This window comes from Malaclemys terrapin, chromosome 6 (genome assembly GCF_027887155.1).
Source record: "Malaclemys terrapin pileata isolate rMalTer1 chromosome 6, rMalTer1.hap1, whole genome shotgun sequence".
In the NCBI taxonomy this organism is placed as follows: domain Eukaryota; kingdom Metazoa; phylum Chordata; order Testudines; family Emydidae; genus Malaclemys; species Malaclemys terrapin.
This window is the reverse complement of record NC_071510.1, coordinates 8105395-8124102: the sequence shown is the minus strand read 5'-3', so window position 1 is coordinate 8124102 and position 18708 is coordinate 8105395. Positions and strand designations below refer to the sequence as shown.

At 42.3% G+C, this 18708-nt stretch overlaps 1 protein-coding gene across 1 annotated transcript in view; it reads right to left on the bottom strand.

The window, feature by feature from the left end:
• Positions 1–18708, bottom strand: part of LOC128839216 (protein regulator of cytokinesis 1-like) — a 48424-nt gene that overhangs the window by 26145 nt on the left and 3571 nt on the right. The window contains exons 3-6 of the mRNA XM_054032005.1: positions 9318–9440; positions 5980–6213; positions 5051–5221; positions 2107–2256 (exon numbers count right to left, since the gene is read on the bottom strand). Of these exons, the coding sequence (XP_053887980.1) occupies positions 2107–2256; positions 5051–5221; positions 5980–6213; positions 9318–9440 (678 nt within the window). The remainder of the gene's footprint in view (positions 1–2106; positions 2257–5050; positions 5222–5979; positions 6214–9317; positions 9441–18708) is intronic.

The following is an 18708-nucleotide window of genomic DNA, read 5'->3' as shown; positions in this document are numbered from 1 at the left end:
TCAGGTTTCCTCCCAGTGTGATTTAGTTTTCTCTGCATTTGCCCTGATGCAGTCTAATGCTGTTTTAAATATTTCACTGTCCACTAGAATGTGTTCAAATTTGTGTGCCTAATGTTAGACTTAAGTGGCCTGATTTCCTGAAATACTGACACTACAGCTTCCACTTTTAATAAGAAGCTTCTATCCAATCACATGGGTCAATTTGCACAACAGGGTCTTGACCTGGTTGAGGCCTTCTAGGGGTTATACTGAATTTTAAGCAACCAAATTGAGTAAGAATTCTGCTTTATGTGGTATTTTGGTTATAATAAACTAACTAGACTACTGGCCTGAGTAAGAGAAGCGGGAGTTGCTCCATAAACTGAATGAATGGGATTTAGATATTGCATTTCCAGTCATAAAAGTGGCACTTGTCTTATATTTACATACTGAGAGGAGAGTCTCTTAGTAGACAGTCCATGCAGCCATAGAAGAATAAGACATGTTCCCATTTACCTCTTGCATCATCAATTAAATTAGCTAAATTCTGATGCTGATCACAGGCCCCTTGTCATGGTGCCAGTTAAAATAAATGTAAGCTTAAATAGTAAATTGAGCGCATTGATTATAAAAGACACGGAAACAGGATAAATGAGTAAGAGCCTAATGACATCTGTTAATTTTCAGAGTATAACTGCACTTCAGAATAAAAGAAAAATTAGTATGGCTTAATAGATTTCTCTATATAATTTGTATTGTTCTTCCATTATGTTCTCTGATCAGTAATGGAATTCATATACGTTTGGAGGAGGGATAGCTCAGTAGTTTGAGCATTGGCCTGCTAAACCCAAGGTTGTGAGTTCAATCCTTGAGGGGGCCATTTAGGGATCTGGGGCAAAAATCTGTCAGGGACGGTACTTGGTCCTGCTGTGAAGGCAGGGGACTGGACTCGATGACCTTTCAAGGTCCCTTCTAGTTCTATGAGATAGGTATATCTCCATATAATAATAATCCAGACATGTTTCTGCCTCCAGAAGAAAGTGATGCCCTCTTTGAATCCAAGATGCCCTATGGGTATCTACTTAATTTCTATTCAGAAAACAATTACCACCACCAGAAACATTTGTTTAACATTTAGGCAACATCCAGGGTTTTGATTAAGTGATCTCCCCACCACTCAAGGTCTTAGTAACATTAGCTGTTACAAAAACTGACACGGGATTTCAAGATTCAACTAATGGTCAAGTACAGACCAACATATCCTGAATGAGCTATTGCACACTAAACTAAACAGCTTGTGATGCCTGGTGAGCACTGTGACAAGGCAAGGCATCACCCACATTTAGGCACCCTAGGGTGGGATTTTTAAAACCACTTACGTGAGAGAGATTTGTGCTTTAAGTCACTTCAAAGTGACGAGTATAGCTTGTTGAAATAGGTCAGCATTTTTAACTTGGAGAAATTCAATATATCAGAAAATGGTGCAGACTATAAACGTAGCATGGGCTTTTATTCCCCTATTTCGTGTTCAAACTTGCATTCACGCTATGGACTTGCCTTTTTCAGCATATAAACATTTTGAGTATGAAACATCTTGGCAGAAATAATCAATGTACAATCTGAAATTCTATCACCAACTAAGAAACCAATTGAACAAACTAGTACAAGACATCCAGTTTAGCAATTTAAGCCCATAAAATGGTAAAATAGTGAAGTAGTACTAACAGGTAAGTCAACCTCATTTAAAAAATAAATCTTGTTTTAAATAATGATTTCTATCCACCCTGTCTGGAAACTGAACCAATAACTGCAAGGAACTCTAAAATCAAAGGACAACTAAGTCATGCTCAAGTGTTGATGACTTCAGAAGACAGAGTTTCAACCTCAACTTGAAAGCAACAGTAGTACAAGTTCAATTGCCAGCAAAAATACTACTTTAAGGGGAATCTGAATATACATAAGGGTTTGCCTTCACGCAAAGTGAGTTCTCAGTGTAAACCTTGCATTTCTTATGTAGTTGGATTTTGTGACAAAGCTTGTCTATTTAAAGAAAAACCTAAAATAGTTTCTGTAAGAAGAAAGGCAGGGGAAGTAGTTGGATGAAAAATATGCAAGGTTTTGTCTCACCTTGGTAACTTCTTGAGTAATGGAGCCTTTAATATTTATTTTACATTGTTCCTGCTTCTCTACTGGCCAGCGCAGTCTGTTCCACAGAAGTCGTACCTTCTCCTTCAGAGCCTCCCGTGTTGAGATTACAGATTCTTTCTTCAACTGCAACTACAAGGCACATAGTATGACAGCATAAGGTAAACTTACTTCAGAGTGGATAGCACCTTAATGTAGAAGAACGCTGAGAAATTACAGTATAGTAGCAAGGTGAACCAACCCACAATTATTCGGTAGGAAGAGAACTAATGTACAAGCTCCAGTAAAGATATGGAAAAAGGAAGAAAGCTTGTTCTTACAGCATTGCAGTGAGGACACCAAGTACGTGGGATCTGTACAGTTAACTAATGGGTCACTATTTTGATGCACGCTGTATACGCTTTAAAAAATATATTATGGTAATGTCCAAAGGTCTAGTTCATTCCTGATGTAAGCCATGAGAAAGTCATCTTTAACGCATCAATACAAGCAGAAATCAAGAGTTTCCAGTAACCCTGCAAATTATCATTGCTTGATGTTACTAATAGCAACTGCCACTCAAAGTTTATGATACATTGTGAAAACAGTCATATCCTTCCCTTCTGGCTCATGCTGATCAGGACATGCCTGAAGACTGAAGTTTATGATATTAAATGAATTTATTGCTGGTGAAGCGTTAGACATACCATTGGAAGCTCAAACAAAATGGTTAAAGAGTGGATAGTACAGAGGTGGGCAAACTATGGCCCGCGTGACCGTCCTGCCTAGCCCTGAGCTCCCGGCCAGGGAGGCTAGCCCCCAGCCCCTCCCCTCCTGTCCCCCCTCCTTCTGCAGCCTCAGCTCGCCATGCCGCCAGTGCTCTGGGTAGCGGGGCTGCGAGCTCCAGCCGGGCAGCGCGGCTGTCAGTCCTGCTGCTCGGAGCGGCATGGTAAGGGGACAGGGAGCAGGGGGAGGTTGGATGGGGCAGAGGTTCGGGGGAGAGGACAGGGACGGTCAGGGAACGGGGGGGTTGGATAGGCGTGGGAGTCCCGGGGGGCCTGTCAGGGGATGGGGCAGTCGGGGACAGGGAGAAGGGGGGGTTGGATGGGTCGGGGGTCTTGAGGGGGGCAGTAAGTGAGAGGGGGAGGGATAGGGGGAGGGGGCCAGGCTGTTTGGGGAGGCACAGCCTTCCCTACTTGGCCCTCCATACAGTTTTGGAACCCTGATGTGGCTCTCAGGCCAAAAAGTTTGCCCATCCCTGGGATAGTGGAAGCTTTCAAGCTGGCCTATTATCATGCAACAACAAATAGGAGAATTCATTTCTAGGACTGCATGTATACCAGGGCCTTAAAATATTCCCACCAACTCAGCTGCATTAACATTATCAATCCCACCAGTGCTAACAGACACGGTTCCAGCAGCTTTGAGTGTTTTATGGAACAGCATGAGTTAGCAAACTGTTGCAGAACAGGTTTATTTGATAGAGTACTTAATTAAGACCTTCTATTTCCAATCTAAAGGCATTGCGCATATACTGCCAATGGCTTATTTATGATCAGTTCTAAGGTTAACAGAAGAGAACAAAGAACATGGAAGTCAAGACACACTGAAAGACTTTAGCATTTAATTGTCTTGAAACATGTGGCTTGTGTGCTCATCATAAAACAGATACCACCATATATGCTATTTGGACATTAGTTATTCAATATAGCTATCTTTAAGAAGGGGCCTTGAGTTCCTGCGTATTTGGTTCTTGGTCTAGAAAAAGATCATAAGAAGTTCTTGCAGTTTTGTTCAGAATTGAGAAGAGGCAAACTGAACCGAATAAAGGAAAGCATGGTGCTACCTTTTTCTCCCCTGAATCCCCAAAGCACTCAAAAGAGTGTGACTAGGAGTGCTAGAAAAAACTAGTCAATCTACTCTGCTGCAGCTTCTCAGAAGCCTGATGGCTGCCTCATATATGCAAAGAAGAAGGGGGAAAATAGGCACTCTCTCCACTCCCCTAGCCTTGCTCGGGCCCTAAGGGAGCACCAAGCACAGGATGACAATCCTGTCCATATAGCCACAAAAAGGAGGAGGGGAGACACTGATGAAAACTAACATTAATCCTGGCCAGAGAGAACTTGAATTTTCATAGAGGACAAAAAATCCATTGCCTGGCAGGAGATGCCCAATGGCCTGCAATGGGAAGAGGATCAATTGTCTGGCAGCTGGGAGGGAGACTGGAGCAGGGGAGCCGATCATCAGTTATCTAAGAAGAAACGCTTAATTGGCTGGGAGGGGCAGAGGCTAGGAATGAAGTGTCTAGAAGACAAGGAAAGAGTAAACGGGGCAAAACTTTGATTACAGAGGATGGATTGGTTGGAATGTGGGGAAGGCAAATGATAGACTGATGAAGATGAGAGTGGATTGGTGGGAAGATGACCAGATTGTGCATTTCGTAGAGGGCTGAGGGAAGCACAACAACAATTAGTGGGCCGTGGCCGTGCAGAGAATTGACTGAAAGCCACGGTTGCAGAGTGAAGGACTGACTGTAGACAAGGGAGAGCCAGATTTGAAAATCTTTGGGACAAAACAGAGGTTATGATCAGGAAAACAGAACATAGGATACAGAGAGACATGGAGTGAAGAGAAGAAAGGAGAGTAATCAGGGAACAGGAGCAGAAGAGGACAAAAGGAAAACAATGTAACATGGAGCAGGTGAGTGTTACAAGTGAGGGCCAGGAGTAAAAACTGGGTGTTTTTCACCTTCTATTGAGGCATCTAGATCTGGCCACTGCCAGACACAATGGATTACTACTGCTCTTGCATAGCAATTCCTATATTCTTAAGGATGTAGGAAGTATGATAATGGCAATGCTTATACAGCCTAATTATAGGGGTCAGTGTTACATGTGATCGTTAAGAACAGTTACTATATTTTCTCTTAGGCACTTAAAAATCTAACCTTATTAACAAGTGTTTGAAGAGCTTCAATGTTCTTATTAGTAAGACAAAAAGGTTCCTCATCATCAGAGAGCGCCTCTTTTTCAAGAGTAGAATCAGGTGTGTGCCCAATCTCTTCATTATACTGCCTGATTTCGTTTCTTAGTTTGAGAAAAACTTCCAGACGTTGTTTCTATTGAAAAATTAAAACAAGCATTTTATATACAATTGCTTAGAATATTGTCTCATACTGAGGCTCTGCAGGTTAAGATACCACGTCAAGACGATAGCGAAGGTAGTATGATTTTGCTAGTTCAGGTAATTCCATTTTCTGTGTACGGATTGATAGTTTTGTAACTATACTGTACAAAAACCTATCTAAAACTTAAAAGCACTGCACAGAAACTGAAGTGTACGCCATCATCCAAGTACTATCTGCTAATCACAAAGGGGGAAAAGGGAACTCAGTTCATAGGAACAGCATTTAAAATTTTAGTCTTAGACAATGTGAAGTTGTACTTCATACAAAAATTTTAAAATTTCATCAGTATTATTTTCCATAATAACTTTTAAAGAACTCCTTAAACAGGGTGAGATGTCTCAGCTATATAATGCCTTTAAATATATATGGATAATCAGGCCATAATAGGATTTAATTAAACTGGATTTAAAAAAAAATCAGTATTCAACTAAATACTGTAGTATTAGCAAAAAGAACAGGAGTACTTGTGGCACCTTAGAGACTAACAAATTTATTTGAGCATAAGCTTTCGTGGACTACAGCTACACTTGGTGATTAGACAACACACTGCAACTAGCATTCTTTTCCAGTTAAAATGCAGAGATGGAAAACACTTTCCTCTACAGCCCCAAATCACATTTCATGTATTGGATTTTTTTTTTTCCTTTCTTTCTTTCTTTTTTTTTTTTTTTTAAAAAAACACCACATACCTTCTCATCTGAACGCATCCGAACATGTTCCTTTAACTCTTCCAGCTGTGAACGACTTGGAATGCTGCCAGTCGGTATATAGTAAGGGGTGGCAAAAAGCTCAGCACAGAGCTTTTCATCTTGCTGCTGAAGTTGCTTCAATTCCTCCAGCCTCTCATTTTTTTCTTTGAGCGTAGCGTCTAATGCCAGTCGTAGATCTTTCTCCATCTGAAGGATGGATATACCTTCTTCAGCCTGTAGAGTTTTTGAAGCATGTTTTGTAATCATAAGGATACATAATATCTTGTAACATATGGTTGTGACTTGGCATCAAGAAAAGCCATCAGATACAATCAGTATGTGATAGACCAAAACTTCAGAGTGTGCTGCTAGAAGGGAAACAGACCTGTACTTCTGTTTGTTGAAGTTACTTACCTTCTCACATTCTAATTCTTGGAATCTTAATTGCTTCACCTAAGACTGATAAAATTCCCTTACCCCAGAAGTTTAACCCTTAGGGCAGGTATATAGACAGTCCCCTACCAGTCCCGGAGTCTGTGCCTATACAAGGAGCCGCATGTGGCTTCGGAACCACAGGTTGGCCACCCCTACTTTAAGAGAACACCCTGTGTGCAGAATTTACACTCTTTAGTGCAAGAATCTCAAGGGATATTGCAGAAGAAAACAGCACAATTACAGTGAGGAGCAATATAGCCAACAGTATAAGCAGGTTTGTTTGTTTTTTTAAACTAGAGTTAAATAATGAGTATATGTATACCTGATCCAAACCTTCAAGATCTCTCAATATTCAAGCACAAGAGCCCACTTTTAAGAGTAAGCACTCAGGCAAAAGTCAGTCAACTGAGAATAACGACCATCCAATTAAACAGGTTCTGGTTAGAAGATTTTGGCCATCTAACCCTGGGAACAAGTTCTGGAGCACAAGGAGTCCTATACAGAGAATCAATCCAAGCAACAGCACCTTGTGAATGTGAGAGGAGGGGAGCCTGTAAGCTGCTTGGCAAGTGTATGATGGAAATATTCCTAAAGCAAGCTATGAACTCTTACCTCCAATTAATCAAATCTTGATTAACACGGTTTTGTAGTTTCCGGCCAACCAGGTCAAAGGAGTGTGAAACAGACATACACTTTGACATAGTCTTTTGGTAATCGCATTAACCAGCAAATTGGTATGAAAAACTTAGGCACTGGGTGGGCTTTAGTGTGCTCTAAGTAGATGTCCAAGGATTTTAACAGAGCATATGCAGGTGAGTCTCCCAGGATGGAGATGTAGGCTGTAAGAAGTTGTGGATATATGTGTCAAATTGTGAAACCAATTTTTTTTGGTGAACCTCATTTTGTTTCATGGGGGTCTACTTTATGCGGCAACCTCCTTTATGGATTAGAGCATTTTGAAACAGGAGTCTGACACCTAGTGAAAAGACAGACACTGTGACAGAGCCTTGTTAAAGGGCAGTCAACATTCACAGACTCTCTCCAACTGCAACAATGGGTTTTCAACTGGTAGAACCATTGACTTTGACACTGCACAGAAGCCAATGGGGCGAGGGAGGCAGGCTGAGACTTGGAGCTCCCCTACCAAAGCATATGGGCAAAAGAGGGACAAAGACTATTAGAGAAGCACTCCTCTTAAAACAAAGTGGCCAGACAACCAGCATATCCAAGACCACCAGGTTAAGGCAGACAGACAGTGCTTCCTAGCCCTAACCTCGGAGTCACAGGAGTGACAAGATCAGACAAGGAAGGAAGGGAGGTGGTGGCAGCGGCTATGTTCAAATTTGTGTTTTTCAAATACATCTAACACTAGCATGCTTTAAAAAGTTCACACAGGAGTTTCTTACCCAGATACCTAAACCTGTGTTTTTGCCACATTGTCCCTGAAGCCAGAGTTGTGGAGTTTGCAAGACTCTAAGGAAAAAGTGTCTAAGCAATTGGTGGCTCAGGAGATCTGAGGTACTATTTTGGGGTCTAAGGTGGCCAAACTCTGGTATCCCACTGCCTAAGAAGGTCAGACATGGGGTCTGCACCTGGGAGTTGCCTGAAACCCCCAGGGCTAGGAAAAGGGACCAATCATTTGGGTCCACTCACAAGACTGATGGCCATCCAGAGCTACACTGGGCCAGACTGACACAGGCATGGGAACACTGAGCAGAACAGCATCACTAATGTAGAACTCCTTTCTGAACTGAGTCTGCACCACCACATTATACTTAAGACTTGATTTAAATCAGATTAGTCACTGAGAGCACAAGTCACTGCTACCAGGAAAATGACTTCTCCTCTAAGAAACAAGCTTCCATGGACCAAGGAACTCAAAGGCAACTTTATCAAGTTTGTCAGGACCAACATCCCATGTCGCAGGGGGCTTACTGCAAGAATACACAAGGATTAAGCTCTATGTGCACCAGACAACATGGAATTACGGAGACTGGTCTTCCTTGGACAAACTCATGACAGCTCACAATGGTTGCTGAACATACCTGATGGAGATCATGTTTAAGTTATACTAAGGCAAGAGAAGGAAGTAGTCTAATATTTTTTGTGCAAGACAAGTAAACTGGTTTGAGGTTATGAAACACGTCCCAGTTCTCTCTCCTGCTTTCCCTGCCCCTCATATTCCTTCACACCTCACAGGGCTCCTCTCTACTCCTGAAACAGTAGGGAGGGGCTGCAATCATTCCTGATATCAACGGGGTATCCTTCCCACTGGGAACAATAGGAGGCAGTGGTCATATTTGTCAAAGGCTTCGTAAGCTTCCTTGTTTTTCTACTGTAGCAAAATGGCAACCATTTTAACTGATGCAGCCTGAGTCATCACAGTCTTCAGACCACAGTAGCAGTAATTTTTAAATAGGCAATTCATGAATTTCTCTGAAGGGAGAGATTTGATGGCCTCTGCAGCTAGATTAACTGTTTGTTATGATAGACAGAAAAGTGACCCTAACCCTAATATTTTTCTATAAATTACTTGTTTTAGCAGATCTGCTCAGGATTGATCCCTATAGACCCACACTTATAATTTGTTTTTAAAATAGAGGTAGATGTTAGAAACCCTAATCAATTTCTGATAGAGACCAACTTTAGATTTCTTATGAAAACTGTATGGTGGGGGGCGGGAAGGGGAGGAGGAGGCGACAAACACCAAAAAGAAAAAGAAAAAACCCAAAACGTGTATAGAAAATTCAAAGAGCATAAATATTAACATTGAAATTTTACATCAAAAGACCACCTACATGGTAACATTTGATCCATATTTGAACAGTTTCAAACAGCAAATTTAACCTTGGAGTCAACTAGTAGATTGTGTGTCAGGCATAATAAACCTAGAGCCATCTTACCAGGTAGGGGTCCAGCGACAGTTCATTTCTCAATGACGTCAATTCCTTTTTACGGCGTTCAATGCTGCTTTCGATTCTTTCCTTTAACTGGCATTCCTCTGTAATCATTTCGTTCAACAGATCCTGCCCAGGAAAGGGTACAAAATAATTATCAGTAGGACAGATCGAACATACTTCACAGTAACTAAGCCCAACACTGGGCCCAGCACTAAACTATCAATATAATTTGTAAATTGCTGTACAACTTCTGGTTAATGTTATGAGGTTGGCACAAAGAAAACTGCGGCATCATAAAATGCTTCTATTTCTGTGTAGCCAACATTGCTGACAGGACCTGTATCAGGAACACACCAGACTAAGGGCTTATCTACATTACAGGACTACAGCAGCATAGCTTTGGCACCATAGCTACACCAAACAAAGCCTGTAGCATAGATAAAAACTGTGTCTAACAATGGAAGTTTTTCCTATTGCTGTAGATAATACACCTCCCTAAATGGTGGTAGCTAGGTCAACTGAATCATTCATCTATCAACCTAGCCACGTCTACACCAAGGGTTAGGTTGGCATAGCTAACATCACGCAGGGTGTGAATTTTTTCACACCCCTAAGCAACGTAGCTAGATCAATTTAAATTTTAAGTGTAGGCCATAACAATGGAGGATCCCTAACTTTAATGTTTGTACTGTGACTAGCCAATAGCTATACTGATAGCTGGAGCCTAGGAGTAGCTACACTTCTGCCTACTCATTGGGCGGTGGAGGGGAAAATTTCCAAAGAGGACAGATAAGCAAGGGTTAAAAAGGACCATGGGTTCACCTACACTATGGTCAGGGAGGTGCAATTGCAGCACATGTAGGCACACCTAAGCTAGCCATGATAGAGCCAGCTGGCTCAAACTAGCCGTGTAGGTGTGGCAGCACATGCTTGCTGCCCTACTACATACCCATGGTTCCTGGGTTACACTACTGCTTGAAGTGACTTGACTCAGAGCTAGCTCAGCTATGTCTACACGTGCTGCAATCGCACCTCCTGTTTGCAGTGTAGATATACTCTCAGTGGAAAGACTGGGAGAGCCACACAGGAACTTGTGGGCAGGAGAAAGTGTCCATGTTTCAGAACAAACCATGCAGCAGAAGGACCCTGGACCAGCCCAGACAACTGACCCCAGCCCAAAGAATGCTCTGGAATGGTGAAGAAACTGCAGCAGACAAAGGAATGTAGGTTTTATTTTTGTACAGAACTGTATTTCCTCATGTGAGTAACAGCACTGGCTTTAGAATCCCGTGTAAAGTGTGTATTTGTGTTACACTATTCATATTCCCCTTGAGAAAGTAAACTATGAACCCAGAACATCCCAGAGCAGGAGCTCTGAAAGAGGGTATGTTTAAGCTATGGGGAGAGTCTAGTGGCCAGCACTGGTTCTAGGGACTGGGCAGCAGGTCACACGGTTTCAGCTCTCAGAAGAGAGCAGACACAGCGTCTGCACCCCGAGTGTGCCTAGAGGATCCAAGAAAACTGCTGTGCCTGAAGTCCAGTCAGATTCTGGAGGCTTAAGGCAGCTGAGGATTCAGCAGCTGGATTCCTGCACAGTACTCTGGTGAATGGCCAAGAGTGGCACTTGACTAGAGTTATGACAGTTGTTAAATCATGTTTCTTAGACACATGAAAACAATTTGGTGAAAGTCATTATTGCATCTGCAAAAGTGGGCATGCATTTTGAAACTCAATGATGTGCAAAATTAAGGGACATTAAGGGAACATAGGTCTAGATCAGGACCCATTTTAATGGGATTGCCAGGGCTGGCTTTAGACTTGCTGGGGCCCGGGGACAAAGCCCAAGCCCAAGCCCCTGTGATCAGGGACGAAGCTGAAGTCCGATAGCTTCAGCCCTGGGCAGCAGGGCTCTGGTTACATGCCCTCTGCCCAGGGCTGAAGCCCTTGGGCTTGCCCCCCGACCTAAGGTGGTGGGGCTTGGGCTTTGGGCCCCCCAACCCAGGGTGGCAAGCTCAGGCTTCAGTCCCCACTCCTGGGGTCATGTAGTAATTTTTGTTGTCAGAAGGGGACCGCGGTGCAATGAAGAATCGTGGGCCTAGATATAGTCAGAAGCTTCATATGCTTAGAAAATAGTCTCAGAGAAAGAAAGAAAGAAAGAAAGTAGCAACCCATAGAAAATAGTCCTTGAGGATTGTTACCTTGCCTCTCAGGCCCTATTTTCTATGCACATTAAGGTTTTGACAAATCCTAGAACTATGTTCCCTTAATGTTACTAGATTTTGCACATCGAGTTTCAAGTTTCCACTTTTGCAGACGCTATAATGACTTTCATCAAATTCACTTCATCTGTTTCCTCATTTATAACATGGGGATAATTCTATCCTCCTCTGTAAAGCACTTCAATATCAACTGATAAAAAGCTTTTATAAAAGCGAGAAATGATTAGATATTTCATAGAAGAAGAATCATAGAATATCAGGGTTGGAAGGAAACTCAGGAGGTCATCTAGTCCAACCCCCTGCTCAAAGAAGGACCAATCCCCAGACCGATTTTTGTCCCAGATCCCTACATGGCCCCCTCAAGGATTGAACTCACAACCTTGGGTTTAGGAGGCCAATGCTCAAACCACTGAGCTATCCTTTTTATCATTTACAGCCATCAACCAATTGCCATTTATGTAGACTGTCACAGCAATACACCATTTTAGTTATTTTCATTTTAAAAGACCTATCTTCAACACTAAGTCCCCACACCGACCCCAATCTAACAGGTTGACTTCATTAGTAATAGACTTCATTGCTAGGAATGGAAGGGACCTCAGTAGGTCATCTAGTCCAGTCCACTGCACTCAAGGCAGGACCAAGGAATAACTAGACCATTCCTGATACGTTTGTCTAATCTGTTCTCAAAGACCTCCAATATTCCACAATCTCCCTAGGCAATTTATTCCAGTGCTTAACCACTCTAATAGTTAGGAAGTTTTTCCTAATATCCAACCTAAACCTCCCTTGCTGCAATTTAAGACCGTGGCTTTTTGTCCTATTCTCAGAGGTTAAGGAAAACAATTTTTCACTCTCCTCCTTGTAACAACCTTTGATGTACTTGAAAACTGTTATAGCCTCCCTCAGTCTTTTCTCCAGACTAAACAAACCCAGCTTTTTCAGTCTTCCCTCATATGTCATGTTTTCTAGACCTTTAATTATTTTTGTTGCTCTCCTATGAACAAATTGGAGAAAGTCCAGATCTTTCCTGAAATGTGGCACCCAAAACTGGACACAATACGCCAACTGAGGCATAATCAGCATGGAGTTGAGTAAAAGATTTCTCATGTCTTGCTTACAACAACACTCCTGCTGATACATCCCAGTTAATTAATCAATGCTCCAGGAGAGGAGCTACGTTCCAAAGGTTCTGGAAATGCACAAGAGAACCTGAGAAAATGTCAGTGCAATGATCTGATTAGGTTAAGTGTTTAGGAAAGTGCTGAAGACATGTTAAGGAGAACTCAATATTTCCCTTTCGAACTTCGTTTTCAGTGACTTGTTTTAAGTTGTTCAAATTCAGATCATTCTGACAACTTCCAACCATTTGTAGATCAGGAAGGAAGTGGAATAGATCCCTAGGAATCTTTCAAAGCTTGCTACCTCAGACTGCCAAACCACTAAGCCGCAAATAGTCTATGTTTTACCTTGTTCATGGAAATAGAAGAATAAATCAGCTCTAGGAGATTCTGCAGGATTCTGTTGTACAGCCCTTGCTGCCTATATCCATCATCAGTTGATCCAGAAAGTTGGGAGCTACTTTGCATATGATCTCTGGGGCAATCTAGGGCTAGCTACTGGAATACAGCTACAACTGGCTGCTGAAGCACTGCTGGAGCCTGCAGATGGCTGGATCAATACATGTTGGGTGTTTATATGGATGAGGACACCCACAATTACAAGACAGGATTAAAAAGAAAGTGTTAGGAAGCAAAACACCCTCAGGTTTAAGGGAATTAGCCAGCCTCTGAGGGACGTAATCAATTAAGTTGCCATAGGCCATGTATTCTATAATTGCCCATTTGGGGATTTCTAGCACCTTACTCTGATACATCTGATAACAGCTGTTGTTAGGCAGGACACTAGTCCTGTGGACCACCAGCCCAACCCAGTATTTTAATCCTTGTTGTCATGTCTAACATTGGGTTGGGAAACTCGTCGAAGTAAGGGCCATGTGTTTCCATGTCATGTGTGATCCTAAGCACTACAAAGTACCTTAGCAGTGGTGAGAAGGTATGCCTATCAAGCATCTCTTATGAAGTTCGGTCTTACTTTTATTTCACTAGAATTTGGGCAGTTGGCTTTGCCTACATGAAAGATTTATTATCCATTTATGAAATCTGACCTAATGCACATTTTGCCAATTCACGCCTAAGAGACCCTTGAAAAAGTCAAATGGTCTTTTCTTAGTTCCTTTGTAAAGATATAAATAGCTTCTTAGGGGACTACATATGGCATATTTCACTTTAGAGGCATTTAAGGGGTTTAAATCCAAGACAATTGACTCGCTGATAGGAGTCAATTAAAATTTGGGATTTATCCTGTATGCAGGAGCCCTTAAATAATGAGTTAATGAAGTTTCAAAATTTTAGATGGACATGTAAATGGTCACAACCTATTACAAGCAACTCTAAGGTTAGTACCTCATTTGAAAGGAGAGATTATTCAATAATTCTCAAATCCTTACTTAAATACAAACAGTGCTATTTTCTTCTGGGTGCATTTGGTATTGGCTATTGAAGTGCATTATAAAAACAGAGTAAGCACTTTGGATCAAGAATGGTCTTTGCCATACAGTACCTAGCACAACGGGGTCCTGGTCCATGACTGCGGCTCCTGCAGTATAGATAATAAATTCCATATAAACATCCTGTTAGTAACGATGGTTACTAAGAAGGGTCTGATGTGGGTGAACAAACATGGGCATCAACGTTTAGTTTTGTAGCCTGAACTTAAGTTACCATGAGTCACAAGGGAGAGGAGTTCACCAACTCAGCATGGATCCCTATCACTCGCCATCATGATCATGCAAGATCACGGTGGTAGTTACTTAACATGCAGCTTTGGTATTCTTGACTGCAGGTGGCCTCTACTTAGCTACACAAATGAGGTGTCAATACTCTCTAGCTACCCCATCTCATTTTCTGATCATTTGGCAGAGTCTGTAACTCTGCTACCCCTATTCCAGTCTCTCAGAAAGGCTGTTGTAGCAGTGAACTCCTGTCATAGTAAAGACCAAAACCTTCCTCCTATGTGGATGGAGAGCAGGTGATTACCACGCATTCAGGAAACCTATATGTATTATTTTTCTTCAGGGAGCATCTATAAGACATCATATGGCCGATATGTTAGCTAGCAAGACACAGCTACTCTTAGTATCTCTGCTTGATCACTATGCAGCCCCTGCTCTCTCTTCCTACTATTCCTGAGGGCATTCTGTGCCAAAAAAAATAAAAATTCTGCACACAGTATTTTAAAATTCTGCAAATTTTATTTGTCAAATAAATGTGAGACTCCAGCATGGCAGTGAGGAGCACAGGCCACTGGCTGCACAGGTGAGAGATCACTGTGCAGGTTCCCCCTGGGACATGGACTCAGCGATGAGGCTGCGCCCAACCCTGACACAGTGCAAGGACTGAGCCTGGCCCAGAAACACCCTAGGGCCCTGCCCCTCTGTGCCAGGTGCACCAGGTGTGGGCAAGCAGGTTCAGCAAGGCAGGATCCAAGTGTGGAGGGATCCAGGTGTGGGTTGAGAGGGTTCTGTGTGGGGCAATCTGGGTGTGGGTGGCTCAGTGTGAGATCCAGATGCACAGAGGCCTGTTGGGTGGGATATGGGTGCAACAGTAATGGACTGTGCAGGGGGTCCAGGTGAAGGTAGTTGGTGCTCAGCCAAAGAGGTGTCAGGGAGGGGGCAGGGATAGAGCCCAGCAGGGGGGTCTAGGTGTGGGGAGCTCAGTGGTGGGGTCCAGATGCTGAGGGAGTGGGGCAAGGATCAGGTGCAGCTGGTTGGGGCTCGGTAGGGTGGGGATCCAGGTGCAGGTGGCTCAGAGTGGTCCAGGTGCAGGGGGAGTAGAGCTCATCGAGTGGTGTATGGGTATGAGGGGGATCTGGTTGCACAGAGGTTGGGTGGATAGGGGAAGCAGCTCCCTGTACAGCGATCCCTCCCCCTGCACCTGAGCGATGGGTGCAGGAAGCACAGGGGGGTGGGGGGTGAGAGGGAGTTTGCAGAGCTTCCTAAAGCCAGGGGAGAAATCTGGGGGTGGGTATGATAGCCCCAGAAGATGTGAAGGGAAAGTCCTATCCTCCCCAGCCCAACCACGACTAGCAGCTGAGCCCAGCGCAGGGTAGGAGCCACCCGCCAGGTCTTCCCCAGTCCCGCCCCTTGCCCCACAGTGATTTACCTCTCTGCCGGCTCCCCTGGGCACCTAAAATATACTGCTGGGGAGGGTCACATGACCGCTCTTGTGGCTTCCTTTTCCTTCCCTATCAGAAAGTCATTATTCTGCAGGGAAGCAAAGAAATGTGTGGGGGACATAAATTCTAAGCATGCGCAGTGGCACAGAATTCCCCCAGGAGTCTCATATTTAGCCTCTAGGTACCCACGTAAACAACCCAACAACACTGAACAAGTGAAATCATGAAGAGGCACATAAATGTTTAGTATATTTGGCACATAAATACCTTGCCACGCCAGCTACAACAGTGCCATGCAAACACCTGTTCTCCCTTTCAGGTAACATTGTAAATAATAAGTGGGCATCATTATCTCCTGTAATTGTAAACAAACTTGTTTGTCTTAGCGATTGGCTGAACAAGAAATAGGACTAAGTGGACTTGTAGGCTCTGAAGTTTTATATTGTCTTGGAGTGCAGCTATGTAAAAAAAAATTCTACATTTGTAAGTTGCACTTTCATGATTAAGCGATTGCACTACAGTACATGTAGGAGGAACTGAAAAATTCTATTTTGTTCATCTTTTACAGTGCAAATATTTGTAATAAAAATAGTATAAAGTGAACACTACACTGTATTCTGTGTTGTGATTGAAATCATATTTAAAAGTGTAGGAAAAACATACAAATATTTCTAATAATTTAATTGGTATTCTATTATTGTTTAACAGTGCAATTAAAACTGATTAATCATGACTTGTAATCTAGTTAATTTCTTTTGCATTAATTCCAATTGGCAGCCCTAATCAGAATCCATTTATATAATGGGATACTTGAGCACTCTTAGCAGTTCCTCGTTTGTGGTAGCACATGCTACTATTCCAAGCTTCTCAGATTCAATTTCTGTTTGTGTGTTAGTGAAAGGAAGCTACTTGAAATATAACTCTGCTCTAAAAAAGTAACCAAGAAAAATCAGACAAAACAATATGGTGAGCATGAAAGAAGGTGTTTTAGCTTGGGTATTTTCTAAATAGTAGAATACAGAGCAACGTTTTATGCAGTTTGAGAGAAGCAGTAGAGATCTTTAATTCACATGAAAATGAGGAACATGACCCTTTTTAAAAGACTCTGCTTAGTTACTGATCCTTGCAGCACATTTTCACTCCTGCCTCCATACACCTAGACACTAGTTGCAAAGTTCAATATTAATTGTTACGAGGAAAACAAAGAACTGCATGCCTGATGTTCCAGCATTTGTTATGTGACTCATCTATAATCCTTCCAGCTTTGAGTAGCACTTCACAAACTCCACAATCTATGTAGTTCAGTGTATACATATGTTCATATATGCTTAACTTCAGTAAACCCCACCCCCAAAGCTTATCGGAGGTATGGTATTTTTGTCTTCCATGAACTGTAAGATTGTGACCCAACAGGTCTGTTCTGTCTCCATCATCAATGGAATTATAAGTCAAATCAATAATGCAGAGAATAAGATCAACTACCAATAGCATGAGCCTTCTCTCCACTACAGGATCCTAATAAGTTTCACTACTACTTTTCAGAAGTTGAGGGACAATGCTGCAGAATCATCTTGCCTGAAAGAAGAGCAACATGAAAGCAGACACCCAATGGAATGTTTGAATGTAAAAGATTCGGAGCAAGTTTAACGTTCTCCTGCTTAACTAGAAGGCAGTCATTTTAATTCACTTTAAAAAAAAAAAAAAAAAAAAAAGGAAAAACTAATGGATATCTATATACACAGACACCTCGCCTTCTACACTGCCCATATGTTCCTAACTAGTTTGTCCCTTCCCTCCACTATACCCATTACATAGTTGCTCCGTATCTGAAGACTAATTGCATCCCAGACAGGGAGACAGTGGCCTCGAGACATCTCTACAGCTTACAAATGGAGAAAGGGAAAACTTTAGGCTTAAGCTCATCTCCTCAGGTTGCAGGATTGCAAGAGCTATTTACTTCAGCCAGGTCCAGTAGCTAACTTCAGACTGTCAATTAAACTGATATCCAGTGAGCTTCTAAGTGAGATACAACCCTCCATCCTGGTTACCAATAGACTGGATAAAATGTCAGTGTAGTCAGATGAGCTCAGAGAAAGTCATGAGGCATTTGCTCGGATTATTCTCATCTATGGGGACACAATATAGCTACAACCTGGCAGAACTTCTGCACTCAATGCACAAGAACAGTACAGTATTTTAAAAGGATACTAATTATTGTTACAAAATTATATCAAAGCCAATAGGACGAGGCACTTAAATTACAGGTGTTGAAGTCACACATTGACCTTCAGCATTTTCTGGTCCTCAAGCTTTACCATCTGTTCTGTGGCTAATCTGTTCAGACACACTTAGCTAAAAAAATCATCAATATTAATCGCATGTTTAAGTCAGAAGTATATAGGCATCCATTGCTTTTTATGAAGGGCTCTCTTAATCTAATCATTAGTGACCTACCCTTTAATTCTAATCCTTCCCAATCTCTTTGAGCTCTTTAAGTCTAGCCAGCAATATCTGGTTTGTTTGCTTTAACAGGACAACAACTGGATGGTTTGTCAAGTATTGTGAACATTCACTTGGTTTACAAGTAGCTCCCAAATGGAAATAAACTGTTTCAGTCTATGGGTCTTTTACTTTAGTATGCATGTAATCTTACAAGTCAAAACTGCCTACTATTGTGCTTCACGGTAGCTTTGGCACAAGACAGCCTCAGTAATTGTACATGCTACCAATTCCTTAAGATATCTACATCCAATTTATGAGCCCCGGTTCTCAAATGGCATGATCCTGGTTTACTTGGTCCATGGTTGACTCAAAATAGAAGATACTGCAACATCAGATCCTGCACCTATCTTGTTTCTTATTTAAACTTGATTGCAAGCCTGGGGTCTGTAAGATTTAATCACTTTCCCTAAGTGCCTCTCTAGATCTTGCACAGGTCT